We start from the raw sequence: 17,991 nt of genomic DNA, 5'->3' as shown, positions 1-17,991 counted from the left end.
AAGAGAGAAATCAACTTTATTAATCCATATAGGGGAAATTATTTGTCCACTCTAGTTAGCTATTGTTAATCGCACACACCTGTGTGTGCATGTGTGTGTGTGTGTGTGTGTGTGTCCGTATACAGGCCTGTGACACACACACACACACACACACAATAGGGGCCTGTCAGCATGCAGATGATGAGGGGTAGTGCGGTAGGCAGCTCCTTTGTGCTTCACCCTAATATTAATAAAATCCAAATATAATTTTTACCGACGGCTGCAGCCTCCAAATAGATAGATAGATAGATAGATAGATAGATAGATAGATAGATAGATAGATAGATAGATAGATAGATAGATAGATAGATAGATAGATAGATAGATAGATAGATAGATAGATAGATAGATAGATAGATACTTTATTAATCCCGGAGGAAATTGCATATATCCACTGCTCAGGCATTAAATAACAAATAATACTGGATAAACACCAGGAGAAAAGGAAACACTGACATCACAGGACATACCACAAGACATACATTACACTAACAGACAGACACATGCAGCACTAACAGGACTTATATACTAAACTATAACTAAAATATAAACAGTATAAAATTTAAAAATATTACAGTATTAAAATATAAACAGTATAAAATAAAATCTAAACAGTATAAAATTGAATTAAAATATAAAACAGTATAAAAAATAAATAAATTATATATATATATATATATATATATATATATATATATACAACAGTATAAAATTAAATTTAAATTAAATTAAATTAAATCCATATTCAACCCCGTGCTGACCTCGCCACCTCCCCCCCCGCTCCTCCTGAGAGAGTCATTGTACCCCCTGATGGCACGGGGCACGAAGGAGGACCTCAGCCTCTCTGTGGAGGCGCTGTGTGACAGCAGTCTGCCGCTGAAGGTGCTTCTCTGCTGGGAGAAGGTGGTGTGTAGGGGGTGGCTGGTGTTGTTCATGATAGCCTTAATTTTAGACATGGTCCTGCTCTCCAGAAGCGTCTCCACAGAGTCCAGGCTCAGCCCGACCACTGAGTCTGCTCTGCGGATGAGTCTGTTCAGACGGTCCATATCTCTTTTCCTGGCCCCCCCACCCCAACACACAATGGCGTATGACAGCACACTGGAGACTACGGACTGATAGAACATGAAAAGGAGCTTAGGACAGATGTTGAAGGAGGCCAGCCTCCTTAGGAAGTACATCTGCCCCTTCTTGTACACACAGTTGGAGTTGAGTGACCAGTCCAGTCTGCTGTCTAGCTGCAGTCCCAGGTACTTATAGTTTTCTACCACCTCCACCTGACTGCCTTTGATGATCACTGGCTGTGAAGAGGGAGGTGCCCGCCGGAAATCCAGAACCATCTCCTTTGTCTTGGAGACGTTGAGCTGGAGCTGGTTCTGTTGGCACCACTCCACGAAGTCAGCCACCAATGCCCTGTACCCCCCCTCATCACCCTCCCGGATACATGCCACTATCGCGGTGTCATCGGAGAACTTCTGTATGTGGCATGTATCCGAGTTGTGCTTGAAGTCTGATGTGTAGAGGGTGAAGAGAATGGGGGATAGAACGGTCCCCTGTGGCGCCCCCGTGCTGCTGGTCACCATAGATGACACCATAAATAAATAAACACCATAAATAAAATAAATAAATAAAATAAATAAACACCATAAATGACATGAGATTTACGTCAGGCAGCTGTGACAGCCAAGAAAATACACAAGTTCTCCTGAAACCGATGTGTGATTGGGTTGTTGCATCAACCTGATTGTTGATTTTATTTTGTCAAAAACTATACGCATATATGCAGTATGTGCTGAGTATTATTGCTTCAGACTGTATTCATGTACTCTATTGATACCCTTTGCTCACACGAGAGCTCTGTCACCACCTCCAGTTCCTTTTTGAGAGACAGAGTAAAGGGGAAGTTGAACAATCTGACCCGAAGTGTCTGCTTGGCAAGACGAGAATAAAGCAGAGGATCGGAGTGTCTGGGGTGAGGAGGTGACAGCTGACTGACCACCAAACGTCCACCGTGGGAAGAGATGTGGGTGGATGGAGGAGCTGCACAGAGCTGCTGGCTGCTGCTCACACTGTCTCTGAAAGGTAAGAGGTGTTTGAAAGCACCTGAGCATTCATGATACCATCCAGAGCTGTCCTAACCCCGCATGTAGTTCCAACAGATCATTAGCATGAAGCATTCAGGAGGACAGCGTCATGTTGGACTTATTGTAATTAACATCTGCCTGATCCTTGGGTAAAATGTTTTAATATTTTTGTCTTTATGATATACTTTATTAATTTTGTCACAATTACCTCGCAATTAAAAGGACAAAGAAAGCGGCCAGGAAGATGCTTTTTCTGGAAAACACAAGAAATCCAATGTAGAGAACTGCATTGTGGTTAGAGCTGTTGTGTGGTGAAGGAAGGATTTGCCAGTCAGCTCAAGTTGTCTTAATGTTGGAAATAGATCCGTGCAGAGTTTGCATGCTCTCCCCGTGTCTGAGTGGGTTCTCTCCGGGGTCTCCGGCTTCCTCCCACCTCCGCGGTGCACTAGGGTCACACTCAGGAGTGTACCATGCCTCACGCCCCGAGTCAGCTGGTATAGACTCCAGCACCCCACGACCCGCCACAGCAGATGAAGAGGGAATAGAAGATAGATGGACTGTAATTTACCTGTGAAATCCTGTCATTCCTGGGGAGTTTTCCACCATTCAGTGAAAACCCTTGTGTAATTTGTGACGTGTGCTTCTGTCAGGTGTGCTGGCTGGTGACTGGTCAGTTCGTCTCCCCTCCAGTCCTATCTGTGCTGTGGTTGGTTCCTCAGTGGTTCTGCCTTGTTCTTATGACTACCCTCAAAGTTCTAATGGAAGCAAGGAAGAGGGCCAGCACTCTCCTCAAGTGAGTGAAGAATGTGTGTGTGTGTGTGTGTGTGTGTGTGTGTGTGTGTGTGTGTGTGTGTGCGTGCGTGCGTGCGTGCGTGCGTGCGTGTGTGTGTGTGTAAAATCACACTTCCTGTTTTAACTATATGACACCAAAGGTTTTGGGGAGTTTTGAATATTTGTAGTCAGGTTACTATGAAAACATGATTTATCAGTTTGTTACCTCTTGTTTTAAAGCTCGTATCTTACTTTTTTTTTATTTTTAATTATTTTTCTCTGCTAGGGAGGAGAGGGCCAGTATAAAGTGTTGTCTGAGATGTGGTGTCTTGAAGACAGCCGCTGTATCACACCAAGGTACTGCTGAAGGTTCTCACACTCACAAGACCAGACTTTGGTTTCATTTTAGCAAAGAAGATGAGATCTAATTCTGTCTGGCCATTTGTCTGTCATTTGTCTGTCATTTGTCTGTCATTTGTCTGTCATTTGTCTGTCTCAGATATGTCTTCCACAGCTCTGGTATCCTCCTGGACCCATCCTATAACAACCGGGTGCAGTTCTTGGGGCAACCGGGAACAAAGAACTGTTCTCTGAGGCTTTCAGACGTGAGACAGTCAGACAGTGGGGCGTATGTTTTCTACCTCATCACTAGTCACCCCACACAGAAGATGCCTGAGCAGAGAGGTGTGCAGCTGCTAGTGGCAGGTGGGGATATTTCATTTACATGAGGGCAGTCAGAGACTGCAACATCGCGCGACACCCCTGAATTCAACATTTTACCCTGACCTACACATTTTTGTGCCTCTGGCTTCCTTCTTTTATCTTTCTATATAACGGTCGTGAAGATAGAAAGATGAAAGTGTTTGTGTGTTCGGACGGACACATGAACACTGAAAATTACAATACATCACCGCTTCGGGGGTGATGTATTGTAATTTACAGAAGTCAATATCATCATCACCATCAGCGCAACAAGCATCTTCCTCTTTAGCAAAGCGTTGTCATCCAAGTCGTTCACCAAATAATAAAGGTCTTTTATCTTATTAAAATTTATAGTTTTCCATCTTTATTGTTGGATGTTTTACTACCTATGTAGTGAAAATTAAACCTTTAATACAACTATCTGACACTTTGTGTCATTTATAAGAAGCAGAACTGAAACCGACCATTGTGTATAAAACCAGCAGAAACTCAGATCGGTTAAACACTGAGGTCTGTGGCAGAATCCCTCATAGCCACACATGTTGGCTCACAATTAAACATGTCTGTAACGAGAGTGTTTCAAAAGGGGTTTAAGGCATCTCAGGTTTTAGAGCCTGTTGTTGACGACTTTGTGTGTGTAGAGTTGTGTGTGTGTGTTGTTTAACCACAAAGACAGTCTAACGAAATTCCTGAGAAACAGCTGTGTGACGCAAAAACTCCTTCACAAAAAGAAATTGTGAACTGTAAGTAAACATAACCTATAAAGACTGTACAGAATCCAGCGTAGTACAATTTATTAGAAGACTCTCAACTCAGACTGAGTACATTTGAATATGTATAATGTTTAATCCACATCATGCACTTTCTCTCTATCCTAACTCTGTTTTCTGCAGACTCGTCCACGGCAGTCACCGTATTATCGAGTCCCCCAAGAGGAATAACAGAGGGGGGGCCCTTACGTCTGGCCTGCTGCGGCCCTGCAGTCGGTCCACAGGCCCGTTTCAGATGGTACAAGACCACCAGCCTGAGTTCAGCTCACACAGGACGGGTGTGGAGCATCAGGGAGGTCACATCTGATGAGTCTGGCAGCTACTACTGTCAGGTAGAGACCGGAGACGAGGTCCACAACTCTACTCTGCTGCATGTTGATGTCGAGTGTAAGTGAAGCTTAAAGTCAGATTTCTACTGTCGTTTGGAACAATATGAAGTCCTCAGAACACAATAGAGAATAATGCACAATTTCATTTATTCCTCTTACAATATTTTTATGTAACTTAAAATCAGAAGAGCAGGAAAGATGGAGAAACCACAAAGTTTTATGAGATGTTTAAACTTCAGTTTGTAATATAGTTGAAAGTTGCCAGCATTCGTCTGACTCTGGTCTGAAGCCCTTTGCATTTTCTTCCCATCCAGACCCCCCTCGAGACACAGTGGTCTCAGTCTCTCCTCCTGGAGACCTGCAGGACGACCTTCCTGTGACTCTGACCTGCAGCAGCGATGCTAACCCAGCTGTTCACACCTACTTGTGGTACCAGGGTGCAGCATGTCTCCCTACAGAAGACAAAAGCTTTCACTCAGCAAGACAATCTCTGGCTGCACCCACAGGAGGAGACCTGACACTCAGCAGTGCTAACATCAGCACCGCTGAGGACGGACCGCATTGCTGTGTAGCACGAAACATTCACGGGTCACAGACCTCCAGCATGACGCTCAGAAATACCAGAGGTACAGTAGGAAACCAAGATCCCGCAGAGGAAAACTAAGGAGTAATACTGTTTGGTAAAATATGGGCTATAGGTTATTATCCTTAGAAGCTTTTTTTTCAATTTATTAAAATGTATAAAACATAAAAACATACTTCCACAATGGAAGACTGGAGTGAGTACTGTAGTGCTGGACATTATTGTGTATAATCATCAGATCATATCAGATCACTTATATCACTTCAGTTTGTCTGGTGTCCTGTATTTTCCGCATGTAGAAGGTTTCCTCATCTTCATCAAAAGCTCACTCATTGTACCAGAGTTAGTCCAACACATTCCAAAGCTGTGTGAGGCCAATATTGTTCCAGGAAACAGGAAATATCTTTTCAGTCAAGATTTACTTCAAATATTTTGAATTTTGTTCCATGAAATATGGAGTCAGATGTTAACGTCTACTATGACTGTTTGATGAGCTGTAACATCTCGTCCCTTCTGTTTGGACTACAGCAGGAAACACGTTTGTGATTATTGGAGTGACTATCGGTGTTCTTCTGGCAATTACAGCCATCGTGGCTTTTCTCATGATAAGGTGAGATCTTTGCTGCTCTTGGAGCATTGTCTGTATTTCCTTCTTTATTTCTTCATAAGGCCTGGTGATAACATGTCTAAAGCTTTACGTTGTTCATGTTAAAATGAATTCACACCTAATTTAAACATTCAAAGCTTGAACATTCACTGCTGTGTTATCTATTATATCTTAACTTTTGACTGAGGTCAATATTACAAAATATTGATAATTTACTATAATTAATTAAACATACACTGTATAAACATGTGTGTTTATATATATATATATATATATATATATATATATATATATATATATATATACATATATACATATATATATGTATATATTTATATAAACTATATGCGCGCGCACATGTGTGTGTGTGTGTGTGTGTGTGTGTGTGTGTGTGTGTGTGTGTGTGTGTGTGTGTGTGTGTGTGTGTGTGTGTGTGTGTGTGTGTGTGTGTGTGTGTGTGTGTTCCTGAGTGTTATCAGTGTTCTTTGTCTGTGCTTTCAGGAGACGGAAGCCGTCCACACACCACTCCTATGTCCTCACTGCTACTAGTGCTACAGCACCTTGACGTCACGACAGAAAAAAGAGGAGACTTTTTGTATTTATTAGTTCTTTTGTCACACTTGATTTTCAAGCGTCGCCTTTCAAGCGTGAAACAGGATACTCAGCCAAAATACTTGATTCCTGCCTTTCGATGCACCAGACTGAACGAGGATGAACTCATGATTTAATGTTTCAAGGTAGTTGTTAGTTACAATAGCTTGAAGTGAAGAAAAGGGGAAAAACTGTTGGAATATCTTTATTCTGCTGTTTTTGTTAGGCGTGTATTAAGTTAAATTCAGTAAACTGTGGGACAAGGTAGTAGCTGATAACCCATCTACTTTCTGCTCACCCAGTTAAAGTGTTGCAGTAACAGATATGAAACACACACCTCTCAGTTTGATTTCATGACATGACCACTGATGAAAATTTTTACTGGTATTGGACTTGACTGCCTGCCTTGCTTACCATGTAAGTAATGTCAAGAAAAGTTCAACAAAAATTGAAGAATATGTTGCTAAAATTACATTTATGCCAATAAACATGAAGATGAGGATGGACTATCCCGTTTTAATGATCCAATTAAAACTCTTTGTTGGCTGTGCTTCGGTCACATGTGTGGTTTCTAGTGAACCCTCAGTGAGATAAGGCTCCAGCAGATGCTGACCAGAGCCTGTGGAGCAGCGGAGGAGGCTGAAGGCCAGGAGGACAGTGACACCACATTCGTTTAGAAAATGTACTCTGATATATCAAGTCTGCATCTCATTTGTCTATTTTTAGAAATCAGCTTTGGTCTGAATCCTTGTATGAAAGTGAGAAAAGCTTATTAGTGGTGCACCAGAAAGTCTGTAATTTTGAATACTGAGTACAAGTACTTTAAAAAGAGAGTTTTAAATTAATCACAAAAACTTCTTTATTTCTGTTAAAGTGACATTTTTAATGTTCAAAAGCTGCTTTAACTTTAAAATGCATTGGTCCAATCAACACTGAACTGTTGTATATATTTTCTGTTGCTAACATTTGTGTTAATAAACCAGCTGGAGCCTAGTATTAAACAGGATTGGTGGCATGAAGGGAAATTCTTTTGATGTCAGTATGTACCAACTACTTTAACCTCAGGAGGGCAGCATAGCCCAGCTTCATGACACACAGTCTGGTGAAAGTCTGCTTATGTTTAGCATAAAAAACACATGAAGCATATTTACTGAGAAGACCTAAGAATAATTAGATATTGCTGGTGCACAGCCGGGGAAATAATGTTAAAAACATGTTTTTTAACAGAGTATTTAATTAATATTTTCTTGATGACATCACTCTCTCAACAATCTGCCAGATTTTTCGAGAGTAAAAAAACTGAACTCAAGAAAGAGTTCATCTACATTTTTTCTAACCCGCAGACTAACTTCAAACTTTAACTTCATAAACACTTTGGTTGAGCAAAGTTTCCAGCCAGCAGACATCCCACAGACATCGCTGTGGACACTTCATGTGTAATGAGATGTCATCATGCGTGTCTCTCTTCAGACAGGTACTTCCTCCTATGTGTCTGTCTTGATTGACCTATTTAAACCCAGATGTGTTCATATCATCTCCACTTCCTTTAACAACCCAGTATGTCCATGTTTGCATGAAACACTTCAGTATTTCAAGATCAATGTTGTACAATTAAAAATGGTTAACTGTAGAGGCAGAGTGAGGAGAAAAAAGCAAATTTAACTGATAGGAACTTGTTTTGTTTTTTTAAATTAGCAAATAAATAAAGTTGGAAATATTCTATCAACACACTGAAAAATATATGTGACATTTTATGCAATACTGCTTTATAGAAATTTTATGAAAGCATTTAGCTGCCATTAAAAGTGAATTATAAAACAATTTAAAATGCACACAATAATATGCTAAATATTAGTAGTTCCAGGAAGTAAGAAGGAATCAATTCTCTTGACAATGCATCTGAAGAATTTCATTTACCAAGGAGCATTAATGTTTTCTACTTAAACATCATGACTTGATGTATTCTTTGCCTGCAGGATTACAGTAACTAAAGCATAGTGGCAATGGGCACATACAATTCACTTTCTAATTTTCCTTTACTTTAGACCACATGTCAAATATTTTTAATTTACTTTATTACATGATTTACCAGTGTATTTGTGTGTCTCATGCAAATTGGCAAATCTTTATATGATAGCAGGCTACGATAACTTTGCAGAGAAACCAGCTATTCATGCTTGCTGATTTTAGCATTTATCTCCAAGTCTAGTCTAATAGCTTCTAAACTGCAGAGAAACAGAGTCCATCCTTCTTCTGACCAGTTCCAATCCATCGTCTCAAATATGAGCAGCACCCTGAAGATGAACTGTTACAGGAAAGTAAAGTTATATCATCCCAGTCGAGTATTTCAAGGAGCTTGTCCCTCAGAAACATGGAAGTCTTTTTTAAGTAAGATCCTCTGTGCACGTTTAAATTGTTCTGACTTAGAGAAGAGACAGATGGAAGTGAAAGTAAAGGAAACTGAAAGGCAGCTATTCTTGGCTCAGGTCAGGCCTGTTCAACCTGTTTACAGAAAATTTTCTTACAAATCAGGAAGATAATGTGTCCACATTCCTTCAGGGGTTGTTCTTGTTCTTAACGTCCTGTCATGTTAGAGCGAAGCTGGAAAGAGACGGAGAGAGGTGAACAGATTATTTTTATTATGTACGTAGACACAGTGACGACCTTTTCATGGTTAACTGAGATCCAGAAGAGGAGGAATATGTCAAACTAGCAGCATCAAGAAGGTGTGAAGACATCTGGCATTGGGTAAGGTTTGGGTACCGTCATGCCTAAACTTCACATAAGGAAAGACGTCAGAGTTTCCAGGTCGTTGGTGCTCAGTGTTCGTTATATTAATTAGGCTTTACAACTAAAGCTACTATTCTCCTTTTTATTTTATTTCACATACTTACTGAATCCTCAATCATGTTTCTGCACAACATAGTTGTGACTTCAGATGAGTTTATGGGGGAAATATAACGTGTGATCATTTAACTGTGAAGGTAACATAGTGAGGAAACGTTTTACATACTGTCATTAGAAGTCACCAGTATATTAATAAAGAAATATGATGTATATAATTTTCACAGACTTATCTACTGTATTTTATTTGATTTCTGTAAAAGTCAAGAAGTGATAATATTGTTTATAATTTTTGCCCTTTATTATTTGTTTACATCATATATTTTTTAGATTACTCCTTTTAGGTCTATCTTATATATATTGTATTGGTATAATTAATAAACTGCTGTGTGTGTGTGTGTGTGTGTGTGTGTGTGTGTGTGTGTGTGTGTGTGTGTGTGTGTGTGTGTGTGTGTGTGTGTGTGTGTGTGTGTGTGTGTGTGTGTGTGTGTGTGTGTGTGTTTATACGCATTTTATTGATGATTGAATCGATATTAGAACAGTTTTTTCCAGGTTGATGCCTTTCTCTTGCTTGCAACACTCTCCTTTGTAATTGGAGAGAGAGAAAGAAGGGGGGGGGGGCATGGGAAATTGTTTGTCATGAAAAGAATGGTTACACAATTTTTTACAGATTTACATATGGAGTAAGGACGACTGAGCGACAGAAAGAATGGAGACAAAAAGGAAAGAAGCATTGAGGAAGAAGCAGGTAACACATATCTGCTTGCTGCTGCTGGCTCTGCTTCATCTCACCACACCCTCCACAGGTAACCCAACACATGGATTTGATTCACTTAAGTCACAGTTAGTTTTTCTTATTTATGCCCACAAAAATCACTGTCCTTAGATTGACCTGTGAAAGGCAGGAAATGAACAGATGGGGACAGAAGAGGGACTTTTTTCTTCATCACACAAAGAAGTTGATCAGTCAATATGAATAAAAACCCTTTTTTAATATAAGTTTAAAAAAATGGATGAATGTAAATGTGCATATGACAATAATATAAATAATGTCTGTAGTGTAAGACTGAATTCTATGACGTGTGTTTGTTTCTTTGGCCACTATTTCAGGAAGAGTGTGTTTGGTTTCATACCTGGTTTGCTCGTCTGCCAAGATCAACCAGCGTCTGAACCAATAGTCTAATGCTTCCTGGTTAGACTGGATGTTAGAGACAGTTCAAATCACTAATAATGAGGTGGATTCTGATTCACTCTTCAGGACAACAAGTGAGAGTAGATTTTGCACCAGGTTTTTAACTACATACACTCATTTTTATCCTTTTTCTTCTTCTTCTCCCTCACTTTGCCAAACCTGGATCACTGATCCAGCTCAGAACCTCACGGCCTTCACTTACCTCACACGCCCCGCCAACGCCACGGTGGCTGTGGGAGAATCTGCAGTGTTTAGGTGTGGAGTCCCCGAAGCTTCTCCAAACATCACCTTCACCATCTATGGAGGTCACAGCACCTACACCCTCACCTGCCCGTTTGGTCACCTGGAAGACATCCCCCAGGTGAGGGGGTCGACCCTGACTATGTTGTTATTCTGATTCCTCTCCTCTTCCTCGGGTGTCACACATTCACAGGGATGTACTGTGTACGTATGAGATTCAGATTACTTTCAGCTAGTTGAAAGTATCTCCATTAAATTAATGGAATTAAATCACAAAGTTAACAAGAGATTTTTATGCATTTCTTTAAAGAAAGAGCATAGAATTCTATAAGACACTGAAATCATGCATGCTTTCACTGCTACACACTGAAACACACTGTATAGCTTTGACGTCTAACAAATCGGATGCATTATATTTATTTATTATAAATCACAGTAAGGTTTTTATTACATCGACGGAACTAGTGTGATTGACATTTTCATTTACAGGCAAGCAGTCTTGTTTCTTGCTAATCTAGACCTATTGAACCAACATATCGACACGCATGCGTTACATCACACTGTACGTACTACACCCTGTCTCATAAGACAAATAAACCACTAACTCAAACTCTGCTGGTGCTCCAAAGCACCACCAGAGGTCAGAAACTCAACGGGGTAAATGAGCGCTGAATAGAGAACGCAGATGTTAAACCTTTACACGTTGGATAGGGATGGTTATTCTCTTTTGTATCTCTTCTTCTTCCCTCCTCTCTTGTTGGAATCAACCTTGTCTCTCCTCAGGCTCTCTATGGAAGCTGTGAAATGAAGGATGGACAGTCTCTGGCTGTGTGGTCCATCAGGGGCACCTCCTTCTCAGACAACGGCACCAGGGTCGTGTGTCAGCAGTCACAGAATCCTACAGCGGCGACTGCAGTCCTTCATGTTTATGGTGAAACACTCCTCATACAGTCGTTCTATAGCTGGTCCCTCTATTGGTTTTTAACAAACCATACCAGAATAGAAGTAAACAGAAATGATGTCATCCACCTTTCTGTCCTTGTGGAGCTGGCATTAATGAATCTGAGAGTATTTTTTTATTTAGTCTCTCAGGATACTCATCACACAATAAAACACATGTATTTAATTTACTTGACCTCATGATGAACTCAATATTAAAATCCTCATGGGGCTTTTTGTCGGGCCCCCATTTCTATATTCAATAGCAGTGATTAGCTGAACATTATCTGATGCTGTTTTAATTTGACTTTCTGTATAATATATCCTTATTTCAGTATTATTTAAGTTTTTTTCTCCACATATATAGCAAGAACTGTGAAAGAATAAATGTGTGATGCGTTCGGTCATAATCGTTTATTAACAAGAAGATAGTTTAAGGACATAGATTATTTTGTTACTGGCTAAACTTCCTGCTGTAAATGACTTTCTTTCTTCATTCCTCCCTCTCTGCTGTTCTTCCTCTTAGATAACGGCGTCCCCCACGCCCTTCTGATCGGCTGTGTCATTGGTGGATTCTTCGGCACCTTGTTGGTGGCTGCTTTATTATTCCTCTTGCTGCAGAGGTCTGAGACCCTCCAGAACTTCTTCAGTAAGTACAATTATGCTAGACCTCTCTGAATTGTGAATTCAGAATTGATAAATGATGAGTGATCTTTATGATTTCAGGAGGAGACGAAACTGAAGATGATATGAGCACAATTGTGAAGGACTGAAGGGAGACAGAAAGCTGAAGACTCTTCTGTTGTCGCTGATGTCGCCTCATAAAATCTATCCAGAGAGGGTGTTGAGAATTCTTTGTCGTTCGTGCAGAGGATGGGCTATTTTTAAATCTTTTGACAGGTTGAAGTGTGGTTATAAAACACAAATGAACGAGCCTGGTGCTGGTGTTTGTCTGACATCATTCCTTCCTTCTTCTGCTTTTAATAATCAGATCATGCTAACATTAATCACATTACAGTTCTAATCCACATACTCACATTACTCCATGTACAATACTGTATTCAGCACTTTAAATGACGCAAGAACAAATGATGATGCCAGGGTGACATGTTAATGTGTGTTTCATTACAGTAATGGTAATTTACTGGTACTTTATTCTTTTTTGATTAAAGTTGCTTTAAAATAACTGAAGAATTTCACTTTAAAAGGCTCTTCAAATGTTAGAACAGATTCCAACCTTTGGAATGTCTTTGTCAACATTCTGAATGCTTTTGCAGACCCATAAAAATCTGAATGAAAGGCCTGTCATCCTGGAATGATTCTGCATGTCGTGTTTTTCAGTGTTTGTTTATTTCTCAGTGTAAATTATTTAACAGTAAGACACATTAGAGCTGACAATGTTAAAAAAACAAGTCAGCTTTGAGGAACTCTTTGAGCTCTTGCTTCAGGATGAATACTGTCACAGCACAAGAGAAACTTTGAGTGATGTGTATTTAGTTATATGTATTTATATGAAGCAAAAGTGTACGATTAAAAAATAATCATCCCACTCTGAGTCACCCCACTGACTTCTTCTATTTTTGTAGGTATCAACTATTAAACTGTGATGAATCCACAAACAAAATACAACATCAAACAAAGACAGCCTGAATAAACTCCAAACGCAAGTCTTAAAGGATTTTTTAAACAGGACAATCAGGCAGGTTATCTAATAACCAGTATGAAAAGCTATTGTTCCTTCTGATCTTCACCTGGTTAGTTATATAACAGCTTCAACAAACCCTAGTGGAGGTCAGTCTGACATTCTCCCTGTGTAAATTTTGAAACGGCCTATTTCAATAGTTAAACTCCACTAAAAGCTCACGACCCTGACATGAAGGTGTTTATGGTCAGATTCAAATGAGCCTCAATGATCATGAGGTGACAGAGGTCACCTGGGATGTTCTCTTTAATCTGAATCCTACTGAGTTTAATCATACAACTATTTTAAAGCTCAAAATGAAAATGATCTACACAGTTGTAGTCATAGTTGTGTTTGGAAACACACAATCTGCGATACATTAGCATTCCACTTATTCAGAATTCATATAACACCTGGGTTTAAATGCTTTTATCTGGTCTTCATTTCTTTATTCTTCACACCTCTTAAAACAGCCAGTGACACACACATATACAGACGCATACAGACACACACACACACACACACACACACACACACACACACACACACACACACACACACACACACACACACAATGCAATCAGCAGGAGAGACGTCTGCCTCTCTTTCAGTGGAGGCGGTGTGGAGCAATGTGTTGACACAGCTGCTCAGAGGTTTTTGTCAGACTCTGCTCTGATCTCTTCATATTCTCCAGTGGGGTAACAGTTACAGTGAAAATGATCTTTAGTTTACTGAACAAAAGAATCCTCACTCGAGATATTCTCAAATATTGTAGACGTGTGAAGACGAGACGTGAGAGTCCTTCACGTGGTTTATATACGGGAGGGAGCAGCAGCTTTAAAGCAGATCTTCACCTGTAGACACGACTCAATGATGTCACGTTCTTGTATTAGACGGTCTTCTCTTCATACAAGCCTTTCTCAGTAAATATGACTTATTTGTAAATATGTCAGTGTGTTACTGAAGTTTTTTTTTTTTTTCAAAATCCGACTAATGAAAATTTAAAAAAGATTTTAAATAAATTGACAAATGTGTTTTAAATTTGTGAAGTTTTTTCTAGTTTCTACAGGATTCATGTTCAAGCGAAGCTCAGTCAATTCCTGACTGACTGATTTCACTCAGTGTGAATGAGCAAACCTGTTCTTTGCCCTGAAGGACTTAAGGTTTACTGTTTAGGGACAAACATCCTGAATACCACCATAACAGACGTGCATGTGTTGTCATACGCGGTGTGTCTGTGTGTGTGTGTGTGTGTGTGTGTGTGTGTCTCCACTGATAACCTACATTGTTCTGTGTCTGTTCCTGTGTTCTCAAGATGACCTTTAACTGATATGGTATCAGTTTATCTTCCATCAGTCAGTACCTGAAGAAATACAGAGTAATTTATTTTAAAAAATCATTCAAACAGTAACAAACTACACATTCCAACAAAAGATGGAAGTGAGGCTGACAACAAACTTTCACAATTACTTAAAATGACCTTCAACTGACCTTTACAATTCACACATTGATGGTGAATCGATGACACTGACTCAGAACTCTGGATCCGGTTTTAAGCTACGTTCTGTTACTGAGACAATGAAATTGATCTTCCTTCATTAACAGCAAAATCTGACCTTTGTTTTTATTTGTTAAGCTTCTTTGTTTATTATTTATTTCTTTAGAATTTTATTAATTGATATGTTATTACATCAGTTTATTGTGAAATGTTGACCTCCTGTACTTTATATTTAAACATAAATATTGTAATGATAATGCTATCACGAAACACTTTTGCAATGGCGATGTGATAATGCGTCACTGAAAATAAGACTATAACTTTAGCCACTAATTTAAACATCCGTCATCAAGGTGGCCGACAGTAACAGACATGCAGCTTTGTGTTCTGTCACTCTTCGTAGCGGCTGGGAATGTTTTGCTCTATATCTGGCAATTCACAGTGGCTTTAAATAAACTGCATTACCCATAGAGCATTCAGTGATGCCTTTGTGCTTTTGTCCATCAGGGTTCAATCTGATTTATGATCCATCCACATCACAGGCATCCCATAGTTCCTCCCTCAATCTTTTCTTCCACGTAACAGCAAACATGTCTTGACAGAAATCCAACACTGAGCTTCCTCTCTGTACATTAATGACACCCTCTGTTTCCATCAGTGAGGTCTCCCTGACACAGAACAGTGACCTCACACAAACAAGGTCACAGACGGCTGGTGCTTTACGCTGAGGGAGGGCAACAACAACATGGAGATACAGTGGAGCCCTGAAGAATCAATAAGAGGTGATTATGCTTTTATGGTTGGTGGAATGTACTTATGGCACCTTTCTAATCTGAGTGACCACTTAAAGTTCTTTACAACAGAGAAAGCAATAAACAGCACATCCTGCTCATCTGAAGTAAGAAGAATTCACATTGGTGGTTTTGAGCTTCCTGCTCAAGGGCACTTCAACACATGAAGTCCAACGACAACCTACAGGACAAACAGAGTAGACGGCCACACCTGCTGGATGCAGTAACTAGATATCATGTTAACAACTAATTACATAATACTGTACAAGTTCATTAGAACGAACATTTCTCTTGGTCTGTCTGCCTCGTCATCACTAGCTGCCATTCAAGATGCCTCAAATTGTTTTGTTATCACTTACACACAAACACACACACATGACACCCTTAACTACAGTGTGTGTGTGTGTGTGTGTGTGTGTGTGTGTGTGTGTGTGTGTGTGTGTGTGTGTGTGTGTGTGTGTGTGTGTGTGTGTGTGTGTCACTCTCTATCTTCTCTGTCCTTTGAATATTATCGTTCGTTAAGCGTCTGACACATAACTCAACATTGCTGCTGTGTGAGGAAAATCCATATAAATAGTCACGTATCACCATGTGGCACACACATGCACTCATGCACTCACATATTTCAGCACACACGTGTTGCGTAAGCAGAAGGGCAACACTAATATTCACACTATTAACCACCATCTTGTTTTCAGATGCATGGAACTGTGCTGTTACACACTGTTCTGGAGGTGGACTCAGCCTGAGACTGTGGGCTTATTAAACTGAAGTGAAATGCTCACACTGTAAAGCTGCATCCTCTCCAGGAGGCTGTGACTCTTCTTCCCTGAGCATTGTGTAAAATCTACCCTCCTGCCCAGCTTTCTTACCAGAGACTAAAGCCTGTCAACCATACGGTCAACACAAAGCAATGCGTTCCACGGAGCGACAGTCACTGGGAGGCGCCTGGATACCTGTGAGAGACCAGTGGGACCACTGTGACGTCACCAGGAGCACAGCACAAAGCACTAATACATGTCAATGTCAATTGTGCTACTTGTTCTGCAGCAGTAGTTATGATGATTTCTCATTGTATGATTAAATATCTTTTCCAATTTTCCTTTTTTTTCCCATAATAACTCTCCAGTTAACGTGTTAACACAGTGTGCACAGGAATCATAGACCATCACTGATGTATCAAAAACACTTCTGCTGGTGAAGCTGAAGCAGGGTTGGTTTTGAAATATCATAAAATGAAGAGTAAATAAGTTGATGAACATCTGAAAATGTATATTTGGTAAAATTAAGACAAAGGAAGTTTATTAAATGCAGTTAATCAAAAACTGCCTTCACATAATCGTCATCAACATCATCATCATCATCATCATCATCATCATCATCATCATCATCATCATCATCATCATCATCATCATTATCATCCACAGGCACATACATTGTTTATGAGAAAATAATGTCACAGTCACCAGTGGAATCTTCACACACCCACAATGGACACGTGCATCTCAAGTTTATACCCCAAACAAAGAGGAGGCTAGAAAATAGAAAATGCGTGCTTCTCAACAGGCAGTGTCTTGGAGGATACACACACACTCGTCTGCTCCTGGGCCGTATGTGCAGGTAAGAACAGGTTCTGTGTTGTGGGACGAGGCAAGGTCACCTTCCTGTTGCAGTTCTTTGCAGTTAACCTATAGGCTGAAGGATGAGTGAAGTTCATGTGGAAGATACACATCTTTTGCTTTAAAATGACATTTTAAACATGAAAAGTGTAGAGAAATCTGAAAACAGGAATATTAAACATGTGTGATAATAATGTGTTTGCACAGGGCAAGAAGACTTCCCTTTATATTTGATATTATTCGAGAGAGCTCCAGAATGATCTTTGGCATGATTTCTGATAACGCATAACAAAAACAGAAATGTTCTCTCTTCAATATTTTTCTTGGATAAAAAGTGGATTAGGGTTGGAGAAGGTTTTAAGAACCCCAGCAGTGCAGTGGTTCACGTCATGAAAGAGTTAAAGCAGTGTATGCTAACAGACCATTGGGAAGATATGAAGGAGACGGAACAGAAATGTTCTCACTGTTAAGATAAAGTTTTTGTATAATGATTCCAAGAGCATTTTTTTCTGTTCATCCCATGTCATCTGAGAATTAGCAATCACTGAAAGTAACCAGCCATCAGTTTGACCTTGACTAAGAACTAAGGACAGAGGCCATGGCTGAAAATTAGGGAACAAAATTGTGTGATGTGAAAAGTATCTCTGTGTTATCTTTGTTTTCATTAGATGTTTATTTCTTGAAAAGCTGGTTAAAACTGTATTTCCCTGCAAA

The 17,991-nt window shown here is 39.8% G+C and overlaps 1 protein-coding gene across 2 annotated transcripts; it reads left to right on the top strand.

The window, feature by feature from the left end:
- Positions 1 to 1,965: 1,965 nt before the first annotated feature.
- On the top strand, positions 1,966 to 7,454 carry LOC137601765 (junctional adhesion molecule A-like). Of its 2 annotated transcripts, none has more exons than XM_068324147.1 (8): positions 1,966 to 2,118; positions 2,771 to 2,913; positions 3,178 to 3,248; positions 3,391 to 3,596; positions 4,487 to 4,750; positions 5,007 to 5,318; positions 5,807 to 5,885; positions 6,384 to 7,454. In XM_068324147.1, exons 1-8 carry the CDS (start codon positions 2,058 to 2,060, stop codon positions 6,445 to 6,447), a joined length of 1,200 nt encoding a protein of 399 aa, XP_068180248.1. In that variant the 5' UTR covers positions 1,966 to 2,057; the 3' UTR covers positions 6,448 to 7,454. The 2 variants fall into 2 exon arrangements, with proteins under 2 accessions (XP_068180248.1, XP_068180247.1); XM_068324146.1 differs by having other exon boundaries at positions 5,804 to 5,885.
- Positions 7,455 to 17,991: the final 10,537 nt, after the last annotated feature.

This window comes from Antennarius striatus, chromosome 9 (genome assembly GCF_040054535.1).
Source record: "Antennarius striatus isolate MH-2024 chromosome 9, ASM4005453v1, whole genome shotgun sequence".
NCBI classification, from domain to species: Eukaryota; Metazoa; Chordata; class Actinopteri; order Lophiiformes; family Antennariidae; genus Antennarius; species Antennarius striatus.
The sequence above is the reverse complement of the archived record's forward strand: the minus strand, read 5'-3'. Positions and strand labels throughout refer to the sequence as shown.